The 18,338-nt window shown below is 42.9% G+C and overlaps 1 protein-coding gene across 14 annotated transcripts in view; it reads right to left on the reverse strand.

Moving 5' to 3' along the window:
• Nucleotides 1–18,338, reverse strand: part of PTPRT (protein tyrosine phosphatase receptor type T) — a 432,724-nt gene that overhangs the window by 143,443 nt on the left and 270,943 nt on the right. For all 14 annotated transcript variants that reach the window (XM_050313539.1, XM_050313547.1, XM_050313541.1 and 11 more), the window contains exons 8-9: nt 8,928–9,224; nt 7,625–7,734 (exon numbers count right to left, since the gene is read on the reverse strand). In XM_050313539.1, coding sequence (XP_050169496.1) covers nt 7,625–7,734; nt 8,928–9,224 — 407 coding nt within the window. The remainder of the gene's footprint in view (nt 1–7,624; nt 7,735–8,927; nt 9,225–18,338) is intronic.

Raw genomic sequence — 18,338 nt, forward strand, 5'->3', positions numbered from 1 at the left:
CAGCACATGAAAAGATTAAATTGAGGAAATGGGATTAAGAATGAGCTATACAGAGAAACAGCATGTCTGGGAGAAGAAAGAAAGATAGACAAAAATTGCCATTTTTTTTTCTGGGAAAGAAAAGAAAACATCAGAAAGCAGAAAGACAAGATGCTGACGCATCTACAAAAGCAAGTTTTAAATTTGAACTTCATTATAAGAAAGAATAAGTTGGGTTTTTTTTCCAGTTCTTATAATTTAGTTGAGCATAGAAAGAACACATGCACACTAGAATAATTCAGTTCCTTCCTTAAAAAAAAAAAAAAGTGTTGTTGCAGCCAAAATCTTCTCATTTGCAAGGGATTTATATCACTGCAAGTCTATTGGCTTCAAAAGAACAATAAAAAGGTAATCAAAGAAATTGTTGTGCTCAAGGGACCGTATTATGCTTTTATTTCTGAAGAGCTTGATCGAGCAATTTTTTTTTTTTAAACAGTGGATTCATTCTATTTATAACACAAGTATCTACTTACCTGGAGGTTGTTCATACATTTTAAAAACCCTGACATCTGAGTTTCTCAAAAAACCCTCTCATTTTCTCCCCAAGATGTTACTGGAAACCATAGGATTTAAAAGAGCATCATTACCAACTGCTCCCAAGTTAAGTATATCTTGCAAGTAACAGCCAGTGAGCACAACACACAATTAAGAATCCTGTATAATTTAAGAAGTTTGTTCAAAAGCTCTTTGAGGTGTTTATTCAGAGAAGCATCCCTAATTAGGAAAGCATTTAAACATTTCCTAAGTTTAAGGCTGTGTTAGAGTAAGGAGGATCCTGCATCTGGAACATCCTCAGAAGAGGCTCCTTAAATGTTGCCCTGTGTGTGCCAGGGGGGTCACTCAAGCACGTACTTGAATTCTAGTGCTGGCAGGGATTTATAAACCATATTACTTTATAAAACAGGGTGGGGAAAGAGCTCTCCATGGGATGCTGCTGATTAGGAAAAAAAAAACCAACAAACTCATATTTCCTGTGGCCTTGTGATCCACAAATTCCATGGGAAAGCTGTCTCGCCAAGCCCTGCCTCGTCCCAGAAACAGAGCAGGATCTGTGGCTGACACGACATCCCAACCTGCTCAGCAATGCTCAGATTTACTGTCCTTCTCAACTGCCAAGAAATGATAATAAATCAGTGCAATCAGCACGTTCATCTCCCACATTCTGGCCTGAATCCTGATTAAGTGGAGCCCAGAACGTTGGCAGCATCAACCAACCTGCTCACCAAGTGCTCAGTAAATACTCCAGTCAGCAAGCATATAACAAACCATTTCTCCTTGGCCAGCCCAGCTCTCTTCCAGGGCAATTCTGTGCTAAGAGCCATTAAGTGCAGGACTAATTTAGCTGGGGGTATGTGCACAGCTTCCTTCACATGCCACTGAAAGGGTGACAAAGCCCACTACAGAGCTGACAGAGTTTCAAACTTAAACAGATTATACACGGCCTTACACTTTCATTGCTAGTTTGGATTATTAAAGAACTCTAATTCAATATAGTTCAGACCAGTAAAACCCTTATTCTTCACATAATTGACTTTCATGGACTGTGGATAAACAACATAGAGCAGTACCAGGCACTGTATAAATCCAGTGTCAGAGGAAAACAGCGCTAGTGCTGCAGGTGAATAATTTCCAATGGCATCAGACTGCACTGTCAAATGCCCCTACAGATGAGTGAGGAGGCTATGACCCAACAGACCATCTTTAATTGACCATTTCCTGGGGTTTGAGCACTAAACAGCACCTCCTCCACGTCCTCCCTATGCTCAGCTGCCAGCAGCAGCCAGTTGCGTGTGGCAGGGCCGTCCCTCCGTGCACAACACACCGAGCTGACGTGGGAAAGCTCCATCCCAGGGGGATCCTGCATCCACAGAATGCAACTGAGAAGCTGTAACATGATTGATTTTCATGGGAACATTCAAAGCCACTTCTCACTGAAGGCAATTTCCGAGAATTGTCATCTCTCCACTCTTTCGACTGTGGGGTTTTATATAAATTGGTCGCGAGATTTTGTGGTTGCTGCTCTGCTTCTTGTGGGAGCCATTTTTCACTCTCTGGAACCTAAAAAAAACCCCTAAGAGCGCTTTTAAATAAACAAACAAATGACTAAGCCAAGCTGAGCTCCCAACCCTTTCAGCTTTTTTTCCAGGAAACCTTTTTTTTTTTTTTTTTCCAAAAACCTTTTAGCAGGAAAGATTTTATCCTAGAAATGTCAGGTTTCCTGAATAGCTTAGAAAAGGGCTATGAATAGAAATGCACACATATCCATGCAGCAGGTAGCTATCACACCAGATAATCCTGCTTTGTGTTATAATAAGTATGCAGTTTCAGGGGTCAAAGGTGGAAGAAATTGGTTTCCACCCTCTTGTAAATGCAGGCAGTGCATCCCACAAATATTGACCTTATGCAGGACCCTCTAAAGAGGCAGTTTGCATGTAACAACCTCTCCTGCAGGGAAAAAGTGAGAGAGGAGATGGAGAAGAAATGGCATATTGGCAACTGGAGAGATGAAGAAGGGCAGACTGCAATTTTACATGGTAACTAAGAGGATCTGTAGCCTCTGAAGTGCAATTTAAACTCAAATCCACTGGGATTAGAGGTACTAGGCTCCAAGCATCCCATTAAAGAGCTGAAATTGTGTATGAAAGTCCCTTGTATTATTATTCCTAGCATCTAAATAGAGATTTACAGCGTTTCAGAAACAGTGACTGAGAGAACCAGCTCATTACAAGCTGCAAATGCATCCTTATTTTTCCCTACACCCATGTGCAACCCACTTGGGATTGAACAATCCTAAAGATGAGGGCATTAGTGATTACAAGACTGCACCTTACAATGTTTAAAAAGACAGCTCGTTGTTTGTTTTGCCTTAAACAGGCCTCACTGAAAGGATTCGATAGTCTGAGAGTCATTTTTCCAGCCAAGGAGCTGAATATTAGGGATTAAATGCTGTTATGATTTCAATACCTGTAACAGTGCCTTCCACTAGTGATGTGACAAATATTTCAGACAGGAGTGTTAGGTGGGGTTTCTTTTCCTTCTTCCTGTTTAATGGTAAAATATTCTAGAAAAGGACAATTCCAAAAAATAGATTACAGGGAAAAAAAATTGTATTTACAGAGGCAAAAGCCAACATCACTTACTGAGTGCACCTGTAAGCTTTCAGCTGCCCAAAGGAACAGCAAAATGCAGATATTTATAAATAAGTTTTGATTACTTACATTTTCGAGGTGCAAGTTAGCACAAAATATCTGGGCCCATAGAAATATCTGAAGCACTTCAATTTGCATTATGGAACAAACATTCGAGACATGTCATCTAAAAGCAGAATTTAAGTGCCAAAGGTGGTCCATGACCTTAGATTGCTTGCTCTTGCAGCCCAATGACAGCATCAGTCTTTCTGCTGCTTGATAATGGTTTGACTTTACAAACAATTAGGGGGGAAAAAATTAAAAAATAAAAAATCTCTGCATGTCCTTGTACACAAAAAGGCTTTGAAGCTGAACTCCCACACAGTGTGAGCACAACGAGCAGCACTTGATTATCAGGGATTTTAAAGCACAGCAGGTTTTTAGAACTGGTTAAAAAAAAAAAAAAGAAATAAAAAATTCAGCAAGATGTGATGCTTTCAGTCTGCCAGGAGATGGTTGTGGGACAGGATTACTACAATATTATTAGATGGTGCCACTCACAGCTCACTCCCTGAGACAGCTCTAACAGTGCCTCTTTCATGATCATCACATGCACGACCATCTCTGGGGAGCATTTTACCCAACCCAAGGTACCAGCAAAGCCCATCCCTGCTGTCCAGCTGTGTTTCTGAGCATAGACTGATCCACCTGTCTCATCTAAGTACCTACACACCTTGGAGCTACCTGGGGACTTCAGAACAGCTAAAAGCTTTACCTCTGTTGCACAGCTCATCTCCAGCAGCAGCCTGTGCATCTCCCCTGGTTTTCCTCACAGGACAGCCCAACTGACACCTTCTAACTCTCCACACACTTGTGTTATTAACACCTTTTCTGGGTTCCCCAAGACCCCAGAGCAATCTGTACATCACTTTCTACACAGCTCATATCCCAACCTTTCCAACACAGTGCTTAACTGACTTGCAATTCATGGAGTTTTTCAAGTTGCCTTGAACAAGAGGTTTCTGCTCCCTGGAAACAGACTGCAATTATATATTGATTTGGGGATCTAGAAGAAGGTTTCTTTGTTTAAAACTCCAGCTGGGACTGTACCCAGTGAGACAAACAATTCTCCAGCTGAACTCAGGGAGGGGTTAAACCAGTTTTAAGTGCGATGCTATTTCTCTATGAAAAGGCATTTTGAAGGATAAGTATCAATCAGAAGAGACTTGCAGAAGTCAAAAAAGGTTCATTAAGGTCCTTCCATTTGGTTTAGGCTCTTTAGAAGTACTCAGTTTGTACAAAATTAGTGCTTCTGCATGGTAAACAACCTGCTGGAGGTTGCAGTGCTGAACCCCAGCCCAGCTGGCACACGAGCAGTGGGAATGCAAACTGCAGTGGCAATTTGGGTGATGTGGACACCTCTCTGGCAGGGAGCTGCAGGAACGATTAGGGACCTGAGAGCAAAGCTGGTGCCAAAGAAAAGCCAGTGGGATTTAAGTACAGACAGTGTGACTATACGGAAGCATTTTAGAAGCTTACAACAAAAATTTTTTAACAGAACCAGAGAGAAAATACAATATCCAGATATAACAAATCAGATCTTGTTGGTGAGGAGGGAACTATTATTTAGAAGAGAAGGAGGAGGGGTTTTATTTTTTCTATTAGGAGGGTTTGTGCCCAGGGCAGTTTGAGAGACCATCACTTGCATGACACCTACACGTGACTCTTGGCAGCCTCTCCCAGGTTAACTCAAATTCATAAAGTGATATTAATTAATAAGTACTTTGCAGGGAGTTTTTCTCTAATAAATGTTGATAGGCTTTTGGGTTTCTTTCTTTCTAATAACAGTGACACAATTTCAGAGCTTCCAGAGAGCTGCAAATTCATCAGCACATCCCTGAGTCTCCCGGGACAGATCAGCAGTGCCAGTGCTGGCTCCAGGATCTGTGCTCCCTGGGAGAGGGAGCTCTTGTTAAAGCTTTCTGCTTCTCCCTGGATCAGAACTGGGCCATGGGAAAGAACTGAAAACCTACCAGAGATTAACCACCAGCCTTTCTTTTCATCTTGAACCAGCAGGGCAGCTGAACTTTGTTAAAGCAGCCTAAGCCACAGTGATACTGAGAATGGCTGAGCCCTGTCTAACAAAAATGAGGTTTATCAGACAAGGAGTTTGTCATGCCAAGTCATGACCTCTCTGCTGTCTGCAAGTGTAGAGCACCATTAACAGTGTGCAGGTTCCATCTGCATGGACCCCCATGTTCCAAAGGGAGCCATCTCCCCTGGGAATGCCCTGCCCATCTCTCCAGGTTAGGTGTAACAGCTCTCCTCTATTTTTATCTCCAGCTGATGAACCTGGCTCAGGGTGTCAGGGAGAATGGGAAGGTTCTCTGAATTTTCACATGCAAGAAGGGAGAGGAAAGGAAAAAAAAAATCCATTCATGACAACCTTCAGGCACTCTGCTTCTCCTGGTGTTTCCAACACTTGGATTTTTATCCTTTTGGAGATGAGGGGTAAAAGGAAAAAGAGGAAGAGTTTGAATTCACCTTGACTTCTCTTTGTCTCCAGCTGCCAAATATGCAGAGAGTCATTATCAGAAAAGAAAGATTTGTTTGTGCCTCTGCTGAGACTTGAGCAATGATATGACTTGAGGGGCACAGGCACTGTCATGATGCATCACAACCCTGGAGGCATTAAAGTGTCTCTGTGCAGCTGCTCAGCCAGAAAAGCTACTCAGATTGCTCAAGTCTTTTCAATGAGCTGAGCCCAAGGCAATATTTTAGTAAGAAACTGCTTCTTTAAAAATTAAAAGGAGTTATTTTTACATCATTTGCATCATTTGACTTGGGTTATTTTCAATGTGTTCTATTATAGGTCACCTGTGTTGCCAGGAAAAAACTCGCAACTAATTCTATTCAGTTTAATTCCCTTAAAATCCTGACAGCTTTATTGCCTAATTGCTTGCACAGACACCTTCAAAAACCATGAAATTACGAGGGTTAGTTCTATTTTAGTACTGACAGGTGACATGCAACCTGCACACATTTCCAGGAATGTCTCAACAGTGACCAACAAAAAATGACTCTGTGCTTCGTCACGGATTCCAGCCTGGCTGAAATGACCCAAAATTAGCAAGACGAGCTTGGATTCATCTATTTAGTGTTGCCATATCAAACCCAGTTACCCTTTGTGAGCCAGCTGGAGACATGACCTGAAAGTGCAGTCCCATTTAAGCCCCTGAGAAAGTTGCTTTCTCTTGTTCACTTTGTAGTGTAAGAGCTCACTGATGTTAAACCTGCTTGATTTTTTCCCATTTTTCCACCCCTGTGATAGAGGCAGTGTTAGCAAGGAAATCTAGGAGGGACATTTTGAAAGACATGTTGTTCTGAACTGAGAAGCTGGACAGGGAAAGGGAAGGAGCAGAACCTCCCTAGCGAGGGCAGAGTTGCTTCGTGCAGCTGTGCTTTTTGCAAAATAAGTCTGTACACAAACCCAGCATAAAAGAGAAAGCAGGAAAAAAAAAGAAAAGGGAGTTTTTGCCCCTCTGTGTCAGAAAATGCTGCATGAGCCCACATTGAGGGGTTTTTACATCACTGTAAAAGCAAAATTTTGTTTCACTTCTTCTGATCTTACAATGGTAAATGCCATAAAGTGACACACACTCAGCCAGCACTGGTGCAACACTTTCTGCTGCTTAATCAAAGTGTCTTTCTTTGCCTTCTCTTGCAGGACTGTCTCTCATTTCACATGACCCTCCAAAGCAGCCCCTCCTTTTCTATGTATTTGGTTTTACTCCACATTAGGGATTGTATCACCAGAACCACAGGACAGCAGTAACACTTCCTTACCTTAACAAGCAACATCCCCTCTGATCCACTCTAGAATCACAGTTAATTGTTTTTTTTTCCTCATCCAGCACAGGATGGTCAATGATCATCCTATAACCTGCTGTGCACTTTGTTTGGCATCAGGGAAATGGTTGGGCTGGACAGATGAATCACTGAAAGTTTCAATAAACACTGTGAGATAAGACCTAATGGTTATATTCTGCTGAGATTGCCCTGAAGTGTTATGACTACTGAAAAGGCAAAGAGGGATTAGTTACAGTATTTAGATACAAAACCTAACAGTGTTTTACCTCAAGAAAAGAAGAAAAGGAAAGAAAACACACCTTGGAGCTACTGCAGAAGGAAAAAGGGCAGGAACTGAACACCTGAGGCATGGGGAAGGTGTGGCTCTCATTCTGCCACAAATATTGGAAAGAAATCTTTTCTCTCTCTCTCTCTTAAACTGGAAAACTTTTTCAGTGAAAGCAGCAGACTATCTTGAAGATTCTTATCTATTTTAATCAGGCTTCTTTTAGCACCTGCTGAAATCTCTGAGAGCTCAGGATTGGCTTAAACACATATGAAAAGGGCCCCGTGGCACACATTCCTTGACAACAATCTGTTCTTCTCACCTCATAGAGTGTAATGATGCCATTTGTCTCATTTGGAGGCTTCCACTGCACATAGATCTTCTCTTCAAAAGGTCCTCCCTGGATGGATTCCAAGGGAACAGGTCCAGGAACTACAGAGGGGGAAAAAAGTCCAACAAACCATCTTAAAAACTACCCCCAGCTCCAGCTGCACACACATGAGAAGACACCAAAAGGCCATCAGACAGGAAGCTCAGAGTTAAAAATAAACAAATAAAGTTAAAAATTAAAATCCATCAAAGCACTGCCCTTACAAAGGTACTATCACAGCCTTAACTCTCCACTTTTGGTTCAAACAAGGATACTCCAATGTAACTGCTAAGTGATAAATAAAATTAGAATCCACGAAAGTATGGAGCTAATTTCAGTGTGTTTTTTATTTCAGTATGGCAGAGCAGCAGAAGGGGAATTTAATTTGTCCTTCTTTTCTCAAAGTTCTCTCCACCTAAACAGCCAGACTGCACCTTGGCACAGAGATGCCACTGGGCTGCACACCTTTATCAACAGGAGAGACTGATTTGCTTATCAAAGTAACAATGTAAGATTTATATTTCATTAAGGCTACAAGGCCAGCTAAGAAATCCACCCACTCAAGCAAAATTTTAATGCTGTGGAAGATAAGTAACTAAATGCACTCCCAGGCCTGTCTGATAAAACCCTGCTCATTTTTCTGAAATATCTGCCATCCTTTCGTGTCCCCTCCATATGATATATTGGGCTGGAAGAGCCACTTCAGCTGAGAGAAATTTAGGACAGCAACTTCTTATAGCTCAGGCTGAGGAAGAACTTGTATTTTACATATTAGACAGTAGTGCATGAGAGTCCTTGGTCTGAAATAGCTCAGGTGGGATAATAACACTGAAACACTCCATCAGTTCCTCCAGAAAACTTTTCTTTTATATCCAGAACACAAGAGCTTACACTCAATTAATTTTGCTTCTGAGATCTATATAAAATATGATGTCCAGAAGCTCTATATTAAGAAAAGCCACACTCTGGAAAGGAGGGCATTATACTCCTTTTGGGACATCTTTTCTTGTGAAGGCACAAGAAAAAAAATCAACAAATGCCAGGATTACATTTGCCCATACGACAAAGGAAGCTGCTGGGTGGTTGTTGGGTAGTTCAGGTCATGAAGAATTAAATCTACAGCTCTTTGGTAACTGCTCAGACTGATGTTTATCACATTCAGGCATTTCAAGGAGCCTTGTCTTTTCCAGAACGTGGCTGTGAAACGGAAATCATTCACCCCAGGAACCAAGCAAGCAAACCCAAGCTGACTCACCATCCTCCTCGGTCTGCACAACCAGCTCCTCGCTCTCCATCTTGCCCTCGGGGTTAGACAGGGCCAACCTCAGCCTGATGGTCATGAAGGGCCGGAGCCCCCGCAGGGTGTAGTGGGAGGAGGTTTGGATGAGCTCCTCTGCCTCGAACTTCTGCTGGTTGAAGACATACTGGTAGTGCACGGTGAGGTTGTAGCTGTGGCAGCGGGTCACGGCGTAGCCAAAGGGCTCCCACTGCAGCGTCAGCTGCCGCGACCGAATGTCGACCACCTCCACGTTCTGGGGGCCGTGCACGGGATCTGCGGAGCAGGAAAAGAGAAAAAAAACACACCTCGATATTAGAACGAGTCAGTTATCCGTTAACGGGCTTCATTCTGTTCATCCAGAGCAGCCCAGCACCTCACAGCTGGGAATGTTCCTGTCTGTGCAGTGCATGAGGGACAGGAAATGAATGTCGGATCTGCAAGTGCATTCTGGCTCCTGAGTTCTCCCTGGAAATCTCCTCCCACGAGGCCCTGAGCAGTGGTCATGCTCCTGGCTACTGTAAAACCTCACTGAACCTGACAATGGCAACATGATCCCATCAGGTAAGGGGTGGGAAAGTTACACTTTCTTCATTCTTCCAAAATAAAAAAAACAAAAATAATTGTAGTTGAGGGTCTACTTGACAGTGCCCAAGGAGCTTGGTGAGCCCAACCCTCAGTGATGCAAACACACAGCAAATGACCCCTGGAGGAGGGATGCACTCAGGTCTTTCAGCTTTCAATTCAGCTCTGCAGTCCCTACACCCTCCTGCTGCCCTTGAACTCATTCTGCTCAGAGACTGAAGCCCAAAAGTGCAAGAACTAAGACTAAGAACCTGACTGGTGGGCTTCCAACATCCCTGTGCTACTGTCCCCTCATTTGTCAAACACTTGAATGTTCTGGCAGTGGGGTGTTCAAGTTCTGGGGTGTTCAAGCAGATCCTGCCACTCCTGGATTAAGTTTTCTCAGCCATCTCAACTCTGTGCCAATGAAACTTTTATCTCCATGCCTTGGTCCCACCAAAGTTTCTCTGCTCTTTATTATTCTTTCTGCAGTATCTGGCTGAGGTACACTTTGAATATTCATGTGTAGGAATCATTTTCACCTGCTGTTCCTTAATTTATTTTTAACAGCATAACTCAAATGCTCTGACTACACTCTGCCCTTTATATAAAATATAAATGCATGTACTGCTAGACATGTGGATATAAAGAATGAAGGATGAGTGAGTAAAATCCGTGTTTGAGATTAAGTCAGATGGTGATAATACTACAGATGTCACAGTTTGTTTATCTGACAGTTCTTCAACTTGGACAGCTCAACTTGTATTTGCTTTTTTGCTCAATCTAAATCTAAGCAAGGTAATTAGAAAATACGTAATTTCACATATAGTTCCTTGATTTATGGCACAATTCAGGGTTCTGCCCACTTCTCATGTTCTCTCATGACTTTAACCTATGAAAGGAACATTTTCATGGGAACAAAAAAGTTGGAAGAACTGCTGACTACTAGTCACACTTATCTGAAAGATAATTCAAGCGGATAAAAAAGCCTTCCAGTAATTCCTGAAAGTAAAGCACCAGCCATACCGACTTCAATCTGCTCCTGCACGAGCAGAAAATACACTGTAACTACCTGCATATTCTGTGTTACTGCTAAAAATCCCATAAAGACTGGCAATGGAAAATATTCAGCATCTTTATATAGTCACACACATATGCAGACACTTTGGAAATAGGATGGATATTAAAAGACCAGGGGTCTAAAGTTAGCAAGTGGTTCAGGTTTCCATACAAATCATGTCAATCCTGTAGCATCCAGAAAACACCTCCTAAATGAGAGTATTTACTACTCTGTGTGGGGAAAAAAAAAAAAGTCATTTAGAGATCAGGAAGTTTCTATGCATAAATACACACATATATACCCAGCATTAGGTGCTGAGCATTCATTTACTATAAATCCACGGAATGCACATTTCTGGAGATGAATTGTGTCGGTAAATGAGGTGAACAAAAGAATGGTTCTGTGAAATCTTTCACAGATCCAGCTGGGAAATCAACAGCTTCTGAAACAGTAAAGGTAAGCCCAAGACTCATTCCAAGATGCATCAAATGGAAAGAAAACCTAAAAAAAGTAAATTCATAAGTAAAAACTACTTAAATTTTAGCTTAAGGAAACCAAAATGGAATTAGATCAACAAATGGAAGCTGGCCCAGGAAAGCTTTACATTCTCTCCAGTTCCCTTCTCTCAGCTTCAATCTCCTTTTTTTTCTGAAAGCTGAGACTATATAATTTTGAAAATGTTTTCCTGTTGCTACAGTGATTTTCTCTGTAGCAGAAACCACTGAAACCTCATTTTCAAAGCTGAGATTTTGTACTGCTGTTTTTAAAGGACAGTGGTCCTACTGTCCTCTCCATATAATTCCTTCTCCATGTCAGCTTTGTAAGTATTCAGTCTCAAAAGCTCTGTAGTACCTATCCCTGGGGTCTGACTGTCTAACAACACCCCTTTTGCATAATCTGTTAATGACTTGTTTTCCCCCCCAAAAAAGAAAAAGTGTTTATAATTTGTCTACAATCTTCTGGTAGTGGGGAATATTTGAAACTGGGCAAACGTCTCCATTTCTGTATTCTTGGAATTATAGCTTTCAAATAATCCAAGAAGATGCCTGAAAATTAGTAACTTTGTACTTGGCTAGTGGCACAAAATCTGCCAATATGTGTCTCAGCTTCAGCTACACAAAGATACCCACCAAAGCAGGGCAGAAACAGGACTGGCCCAATTTGAATATTTAAGAGGTCAGATATAAAAAGACATCAATGTAACCCGCATAAACTGAAGTAAAATTTCCTAATTGTCCTGAGACCTTGGGAAAAGAAGCCAGAGGGACTTCTTAAGAGGTCAGAGCAATGAAACAGCTGCCACCAATCTACTACAACGAGCCTTGAACCCATGCAAGGAAAATTGCAGTCGCTGGGATTTCTCTGTGCAAATGCACATTTTTATTTCAGCCCAGCTGAACCACTAATTACATTTTGAAAGTTCACATCAAAGTCAAGGACTGAACAGTGTTTTTTCATGCCACATCAGCCACTGGTGCTTTGCTACCTGTCATTAGGTGGGCTGCTGCGAACACTCAGCAGCCTTTTTGATGCACTTGGGATGTGAAAGTCTAGAGGGGTCTGGAGCACAAGGGTGCTGAGGAGCAGCTGAGGGAGCTGGGGGGGCTCAGCCTGGAGAAAAGGAGGCTCATGGGGGGCCTTCTTGCTCTCTGTAACTCCCTGACAGGAGCAGGGAGCTGGGGGGAGTCGGGCTCTGCTCCCAGGGAACGAGGGACAGGATGAAAGGGAACAGCCTCAAGCTGCACTGGGGAGGTTGAGACAGGATATCAGGGAACGTTTCTTCAGGGAAAGGGCTGCCCAGGGAAGTGGTGGAGTCACCATCCCTGGAGGCATTTAAAAGATGTGTAGATGTGGCATTTGGGGACATGGTTTAGCGATGGGTTTGGACTTGATGGTCTTAGAGGCCTTGTCCAACCTAAATGATTCAACGATCCCAAGTGGCCTGAATGAAGCAAACTCTCCCAGTGATCCTTCAGTGGTGCCCTGTGTCCTCAGCCCAACAGTGATGTGCAATGTTCAGGGACTGCTTATTCTGCCATCAAAATTTCACAGAAAAGTTGACTTTTAGGGTATAGTTTTGCTCTTTCCTTACTGAGTGTCACAGAGCTCATTTTGTTCACTGGAGTCCTCAAGCTCCAGGTGAGGTGTGGAAAAGAAAAGGTTGATTTGGATTATCAATACCAATTGTCATGGCTTTATACCCCTCCACCAGGAGAACAGAGAGCAAAAGAAGCCATGGTGAGGCATTGGGGTTTGAACACAGAGCTCAGGAGGAGGAAAGAACTTAAATACAGACAATCAGCTGCTGCCCCCGGGTTAAATACCTGCTGCAGGACTCTAATTGCAAGAGATTGCTGCTGTCAGTAAAGACATGACACGAGTGGAAGGTGTCTGTGCTCATCTGGGGCCCTGTGCCCACATCTCCTGACCCTCTGGAGAGCAGGAGGCAGAGTTTATTAGCAGTGCAGGTGCCCACTGATTAAATTGTTTCCCAGCAGCAGGTTACAGGGGCTGAGAATGCACAAAGGGAAGAAAAATGAGCGTGACACGAGCAGCAGCTTGGTGTGAATCCTGAACCCATGTTTTCTGATACAGAAAGAGAAAGAAAACAGGTGTTAAGCATGATTTCTGCCTTCCCCCAGCACACCCATGACAGAGCTCACCAGCCAGTCACTCCAACCAGTGCAGGCCAACCAATATCTGGGCCCCTCAGTGATGCCCCCAGCCCTTCCTCCAGGCACACTGGGAGGATGTCAGGAGAAAACTGGGTGCATTGGTAGTTAGTAAGGCCACCAAATCTTCTGTTCTCCCAACTATCAGCACGGTACAGCCTCTCTCTGTAGCCCTCAAAAAATATTTAAATTCATTTCCACTTACAAAATATAAATCTGGCAGGGTCACAGAATGGTGGAGAATGGCACAGAATATTTCACTCTCACAATAAACTGAAACAGTGGCCACTTTTCACGCAACAGCAACAAAACTCTTATCACAGAACCACTGAAAGGTCCCAGCTTGGCTTGGCAGGGACCTTAAAGCTCAGCTTGTTCCTACCCCTGCCATGGGCAGGGACACCTTCCACTAGCCCAGGTTGCTCCAATCCCTGTCCAACCTGGCCTTGAATCAACAGTTTGGAGGTTTCTTTTGTGGTTTTCAAAGACATTGTTCTTCTTCTGCAGATGAAAAACCAACAGAAATGTGTCCAACAATGATTTTACTCCAGGCACGAGATAAAAACTGGAGCCTTCTCCTTCTCCCCTTTACTCCCTCTTCCTCCTTAGACTTCCACAGGACAAAACAAGTCCAGGGAAACACATCTACCATCAAAAAATGTAGCAAGACAAACTGAGCAAAACCATTCCAGTGGTTTACCTTCAATGCAAAGTTAAGTGTGTGTGATGGTTGAGGGTAAAACAAGCAACTCTGCAAAGAGATCCTGACAGGTGAATTGTCCCATAAACACCTTCTGTATCCATGTCCTATGCACGGACACTTCTAAATGATGGACAACTCTGTCCATCCCTGAAGTGCAACGTGGCTTTGTGTCACAGTTCTCTGCTGAGTTTCTCAGCTGCTGCCCATCATATTTCAATGCCCAAATGTGGTATCAATACTATAAACACCTTTTCAGACATGACAAATAAAAACACTGATTAAACAGAGTTCACTAGTCTTTGAATACTGGCAATTATACAGAAAGGGATGTTCTGAGAGAAGACTTGCAACACAGAAAAGAGGAAAAAAAAGGAGTGAGACTGATACAATAAAATCACCACAGAACAACCAACCTGTTTGTGAGATGCCTACAGTCAGCTAAAGCCCAAACCATGTGCAAAGGAAAAGGTGTCATTAGAGCTGGTGAACTAAACCAGGCTATTTTAGGGCATTCTCTGAGCACTGAAGAAGGAGTAGTGCAGCCATACAGATGAATCTCTTATAAAAGGAATTTGAATGAAGTTAGACAATGGACGCTGTGCTAAGCCAGGAACTGAGCCATCTCAACAATTAACACTATGGTTTTAGTTCGGTTCACAGCACATCACCTTCATTTTTAGATTGCTCTGGTTTTGTTTCTGTTGCAAATTTTACTTGGAATTCTGCACTGAAAGAAACCAAAGACTTGAAAACTCAAAAAGGAAAATATCTGGTACATTACAAATCCCATAAAACATCCTCTCATCTCAGACTTCAACCTTGTTAAACAACCAAATGAAAAAAGGGAAAAAAATCCAAACATCATTAAATAAGTACCGAGACCTATCTGGATCTTTCCACTTGTCACAAAATGTGCTTGTCTCGCTCACAGACCAAATCCCCAAGGTCCCAGGAAAGCAAAGGCCGTGGAGAACAAGACCTGAGCCACCAGCACAGCCTTCCCAACACCTGCCCCAACACTGCTCCAGCCAGAGCTGAGCTGCCAGATCTCCACTTGTAAACAACTTCAAGATAATTAAGCACTGCTTTTCAAAAAAGGTTTATTAGCATCTGTTTAAAGGGAACTTTTTTTCATTAAATTATGAAATGGCAAAATGAAAGCTTGCTTTTTCTTATACCTAAAGACTATTGTGCCCTAATAAACTTAAAAATGACAATTTAAAACAACAATAAAGGATAATTACTGATTTTATTAAAAACATCTATCATGGATACACATAGCAGTGGTATTCCATGGCTGGGAACACAATGTACATTACTGAGCATTCTGATGATTAAATACAATAGCCTAATTAAATATGCTAATGAAAGTGAGATTAGAAAGCAGCTAAAACCACTTGGTTTTTGTCAAACAGAAGTAAAACGCCTGTTTTTACAAATTTATTTCATTATGCATAAATATTTACTTTAACTATTCGCTTTACTAACACGTACGTGCATTTATTTGTATTACCTCTTCCTCTGTGTACTTTGCTGTTATCTTCAAATGGACTAAGTGGAGGAGATTTAGAATAACAAAAGCCCGTTCCTGACAAAACATAAATTATCTCTATAAAAATAAATAAGGTAATCAAAATAGTAGGGAAAAGAGAGGCTTCCTCTACACAGTCACGGGGCTGTTCAATTATTCTGAGCAGCAGAGAAAAAGCACTGCTCTTGCCAACAGGTTTTCTCTCATTTGCAACTGTGGCTTCCTTTTATGTCTGTGCAAGAGAAATTCTCAGTGTTCCTTCAGAATCCTGTATTTCAGCAACAAAAATTTTTAAAAAAAAATAATTAAAAAAAAAATTCCGCTTTTAGGAAAATTTAGTAGCAGAAGGAGTTGCTAGTTGATGAAACGTTGGCTTTGTGAGCACTACTGAAACATTCAAATTGTCCTAAACCACTTGAGGCCTCGACAGCAGGTCAGGGAGGTGATCCTGCCCCTCTGCTCAGCCCAGTGAGGCACATCTGGGTGCCGTGTCCAGGTCTGGGATCCTCAGGACAAGAGGGACATGGAGCTCTTGGAGCAGGTCCAGCAGAGGCTCTGGAGATGATGAAGGGACTGGAGCATCAGGAGGTGGACTTGAGTGATCCCTGTGGATCCCTTCCAACTCAAGAGGGTCTGTGATTCCATGATCTCTGGGAGCAGGAAAGATGAGGGAGCTGGGGCTGTTCAGCCTCCAGAGCACACACTGAGAGGGAACCTCCCCAGGGTGTGTCAGGGGCTGCAGGGAGGGGGCAGAGGATGGACCAGGCTCTGCTGGGGGGGCCCAGCAATGGCACGAGAGGAATGGGCAGGAATTGATGCCCAGGAAGCTCCACCTGGACATGAGGAAGAACCTCTTTGCTGAGCAGTGACCCAGCACTGAACAGAGACCAGAGAGGGTGTGGAGTCTCCTCACTGGGGATATTCCAGAACCCTCTGGACACAATCCTGTGCCATGTGCTCCGGGGTGACCCTGCTGGAGCAGGGAGGTGGGACCAGACAACCCACTGTGGTCCCTTCCAACCTGACTCATTCTGGGATTCTTGCCCATTTTCCTCAAGATCTAGGAGTGGCAGTGACTCCCTTTCTCACCAGCTGTAGGTAGTCAGACACGAGGAATCTCTGTGTGATGAGACTACCTGATTCCCTGGCCTTGATGACATCTGGAGGGATTTGCTCTCCACAGGATGCCTTACTGGCAGCAAACAATAACAATAATTATCATAATAACAAGCATAATAATGACAACCTAGTAAAACAGTCCCAAAATTTTCAATTTCTAAGACTGCTGAGACTGGGTAATTACTTATTTTGCCACAGCCATAGTAATGTCTGGCAAATGGGGATTCCTCAGGACCATGTGATTGGAAGTTGAGCCAGTGGAAAAGAGAACACAGATATAATCCCATGTCAACTGGTGGTTTTTTCCCAGTTATTTCATTAACAAGACTAAGAGACATAGAAATTCCTGCAGCTGAGCTCTGGCTGCAATGTATTCCAGAAACACATGTTTAGAAAGGGTCTAGATACAATTTCTGAGCAGCTGTTTAACTCTAATTGCACGCTCATGTCCTCCTTGCACCGGGGTGTTGGAGTCAGCAGTGTGAGGCCATTAAGGCCATGGATGGTTAACTCTTATGGGAATGTACATATCGGAACAAATGTGCATTTCCAAGTGCTGGAGACACTCCTTGGGCAGTGGAGGACAGATAAGAGTTTGCTCTGAACAAAATCAATGCACTGCATTTAGCTCAATAATCGCCCTTTTCCCAGGCTGTGTTTGCATTTCAGCACAAACAAAAATAAAGCAGAGCCACTTTATGCCCGAGGAAAGTGAGAGGAGAGCAGAGTGTGAGGGGCAGGGCCAGCACTTCTTTAACACATTTATATCTGATCAGCGTGACACTAAGAAAATACCCTGAAAGGATTTCAATACAGGCATTATATACAAGAAAACACTGATAAACCACTTCTTCAGAAACACTGTCAAGCCTATAAAAAGTCTATCTCGTAGCCCAGCCAGGGCTCTCAGTGTAATCTGAATATACAGCAGTGTCAGGATTACTGCAGTCTTGTTAATACCCCCAACAGACATGTTTTAAAGTCTCATTGAAATCCAAGCCGTTCTCTTAGTCCAAGCATAACTCTTTAAACTCAGAAGCCTTTTTTTCTTAATTTTTAAATGCAGCTGGATTAATTGCCTGCTCAGAAAATGACTCAATTTGAAACGATTCAGAATTGTTCCTAATACCTGTAATCTCCCTGCTGCCACATGGCCCCCCTGTACACCTACAGATTTCTATTATCAGACACTGAATCGTGGAACAGTTTGGGTTGGAAGGGACCTTAAAGATCATCTCATTCCACCCCCTGCCATGAGCAGGGACACCTTCCACTAGCCCAGGTTGCTCCAAGCCCCATCCAACCCAGCCTTGGACACTCCCAGGGATGGGGCAGCCACAGCTTCTCTGGGCAACCTGTGCCAGGGCCTGCCCACCCTCACAGGGAGGAATTTATTCCTAATATCCAATCTAAACCTCTACTCTTATAGTTTCAAACAATCCCCATGGGGTTTGTTTGCTGGTTAATGCATGGAGGAAGGAGTCTCCAAGGGTCAAGGCGCTGCTCCAACGGGAAGGCTGAGGAATGGTGAACATTCCGCCACCCCCACAGTAAAGCAGATTTTATCCATGAAAATTCCCCAGGAGAACTTCAGATCACTTCATCAACTTTGAGGAACTTCTGATTTTGCTCTTTTTAAAAACAAACAAACGAAAAAGCCCCCCAAATTCACAAACACACCCCCAAGAATTAGAATCGTTCACCAAAGAATACGAAAACATTGCTGTTCTCTTTTGCTCAA

The sequence above is a fragment of the Myiozetetes cayanensis genome, unplaced genomic scaffold (genome assembly GCF_022539395.1).
Source record: "Myiozetetes cayanensis isolate MyiCay16 unplaced genomic scaffold, myiCay2020 scf19, whole genome shotgun sequence".
NCBI classification, from domain to species: Eukaryota; Metazoa; Chordata; class Aves; order Passeriformes; family Tyrannidae; genus Myiozetetes; species Myiozetetes cayanensis.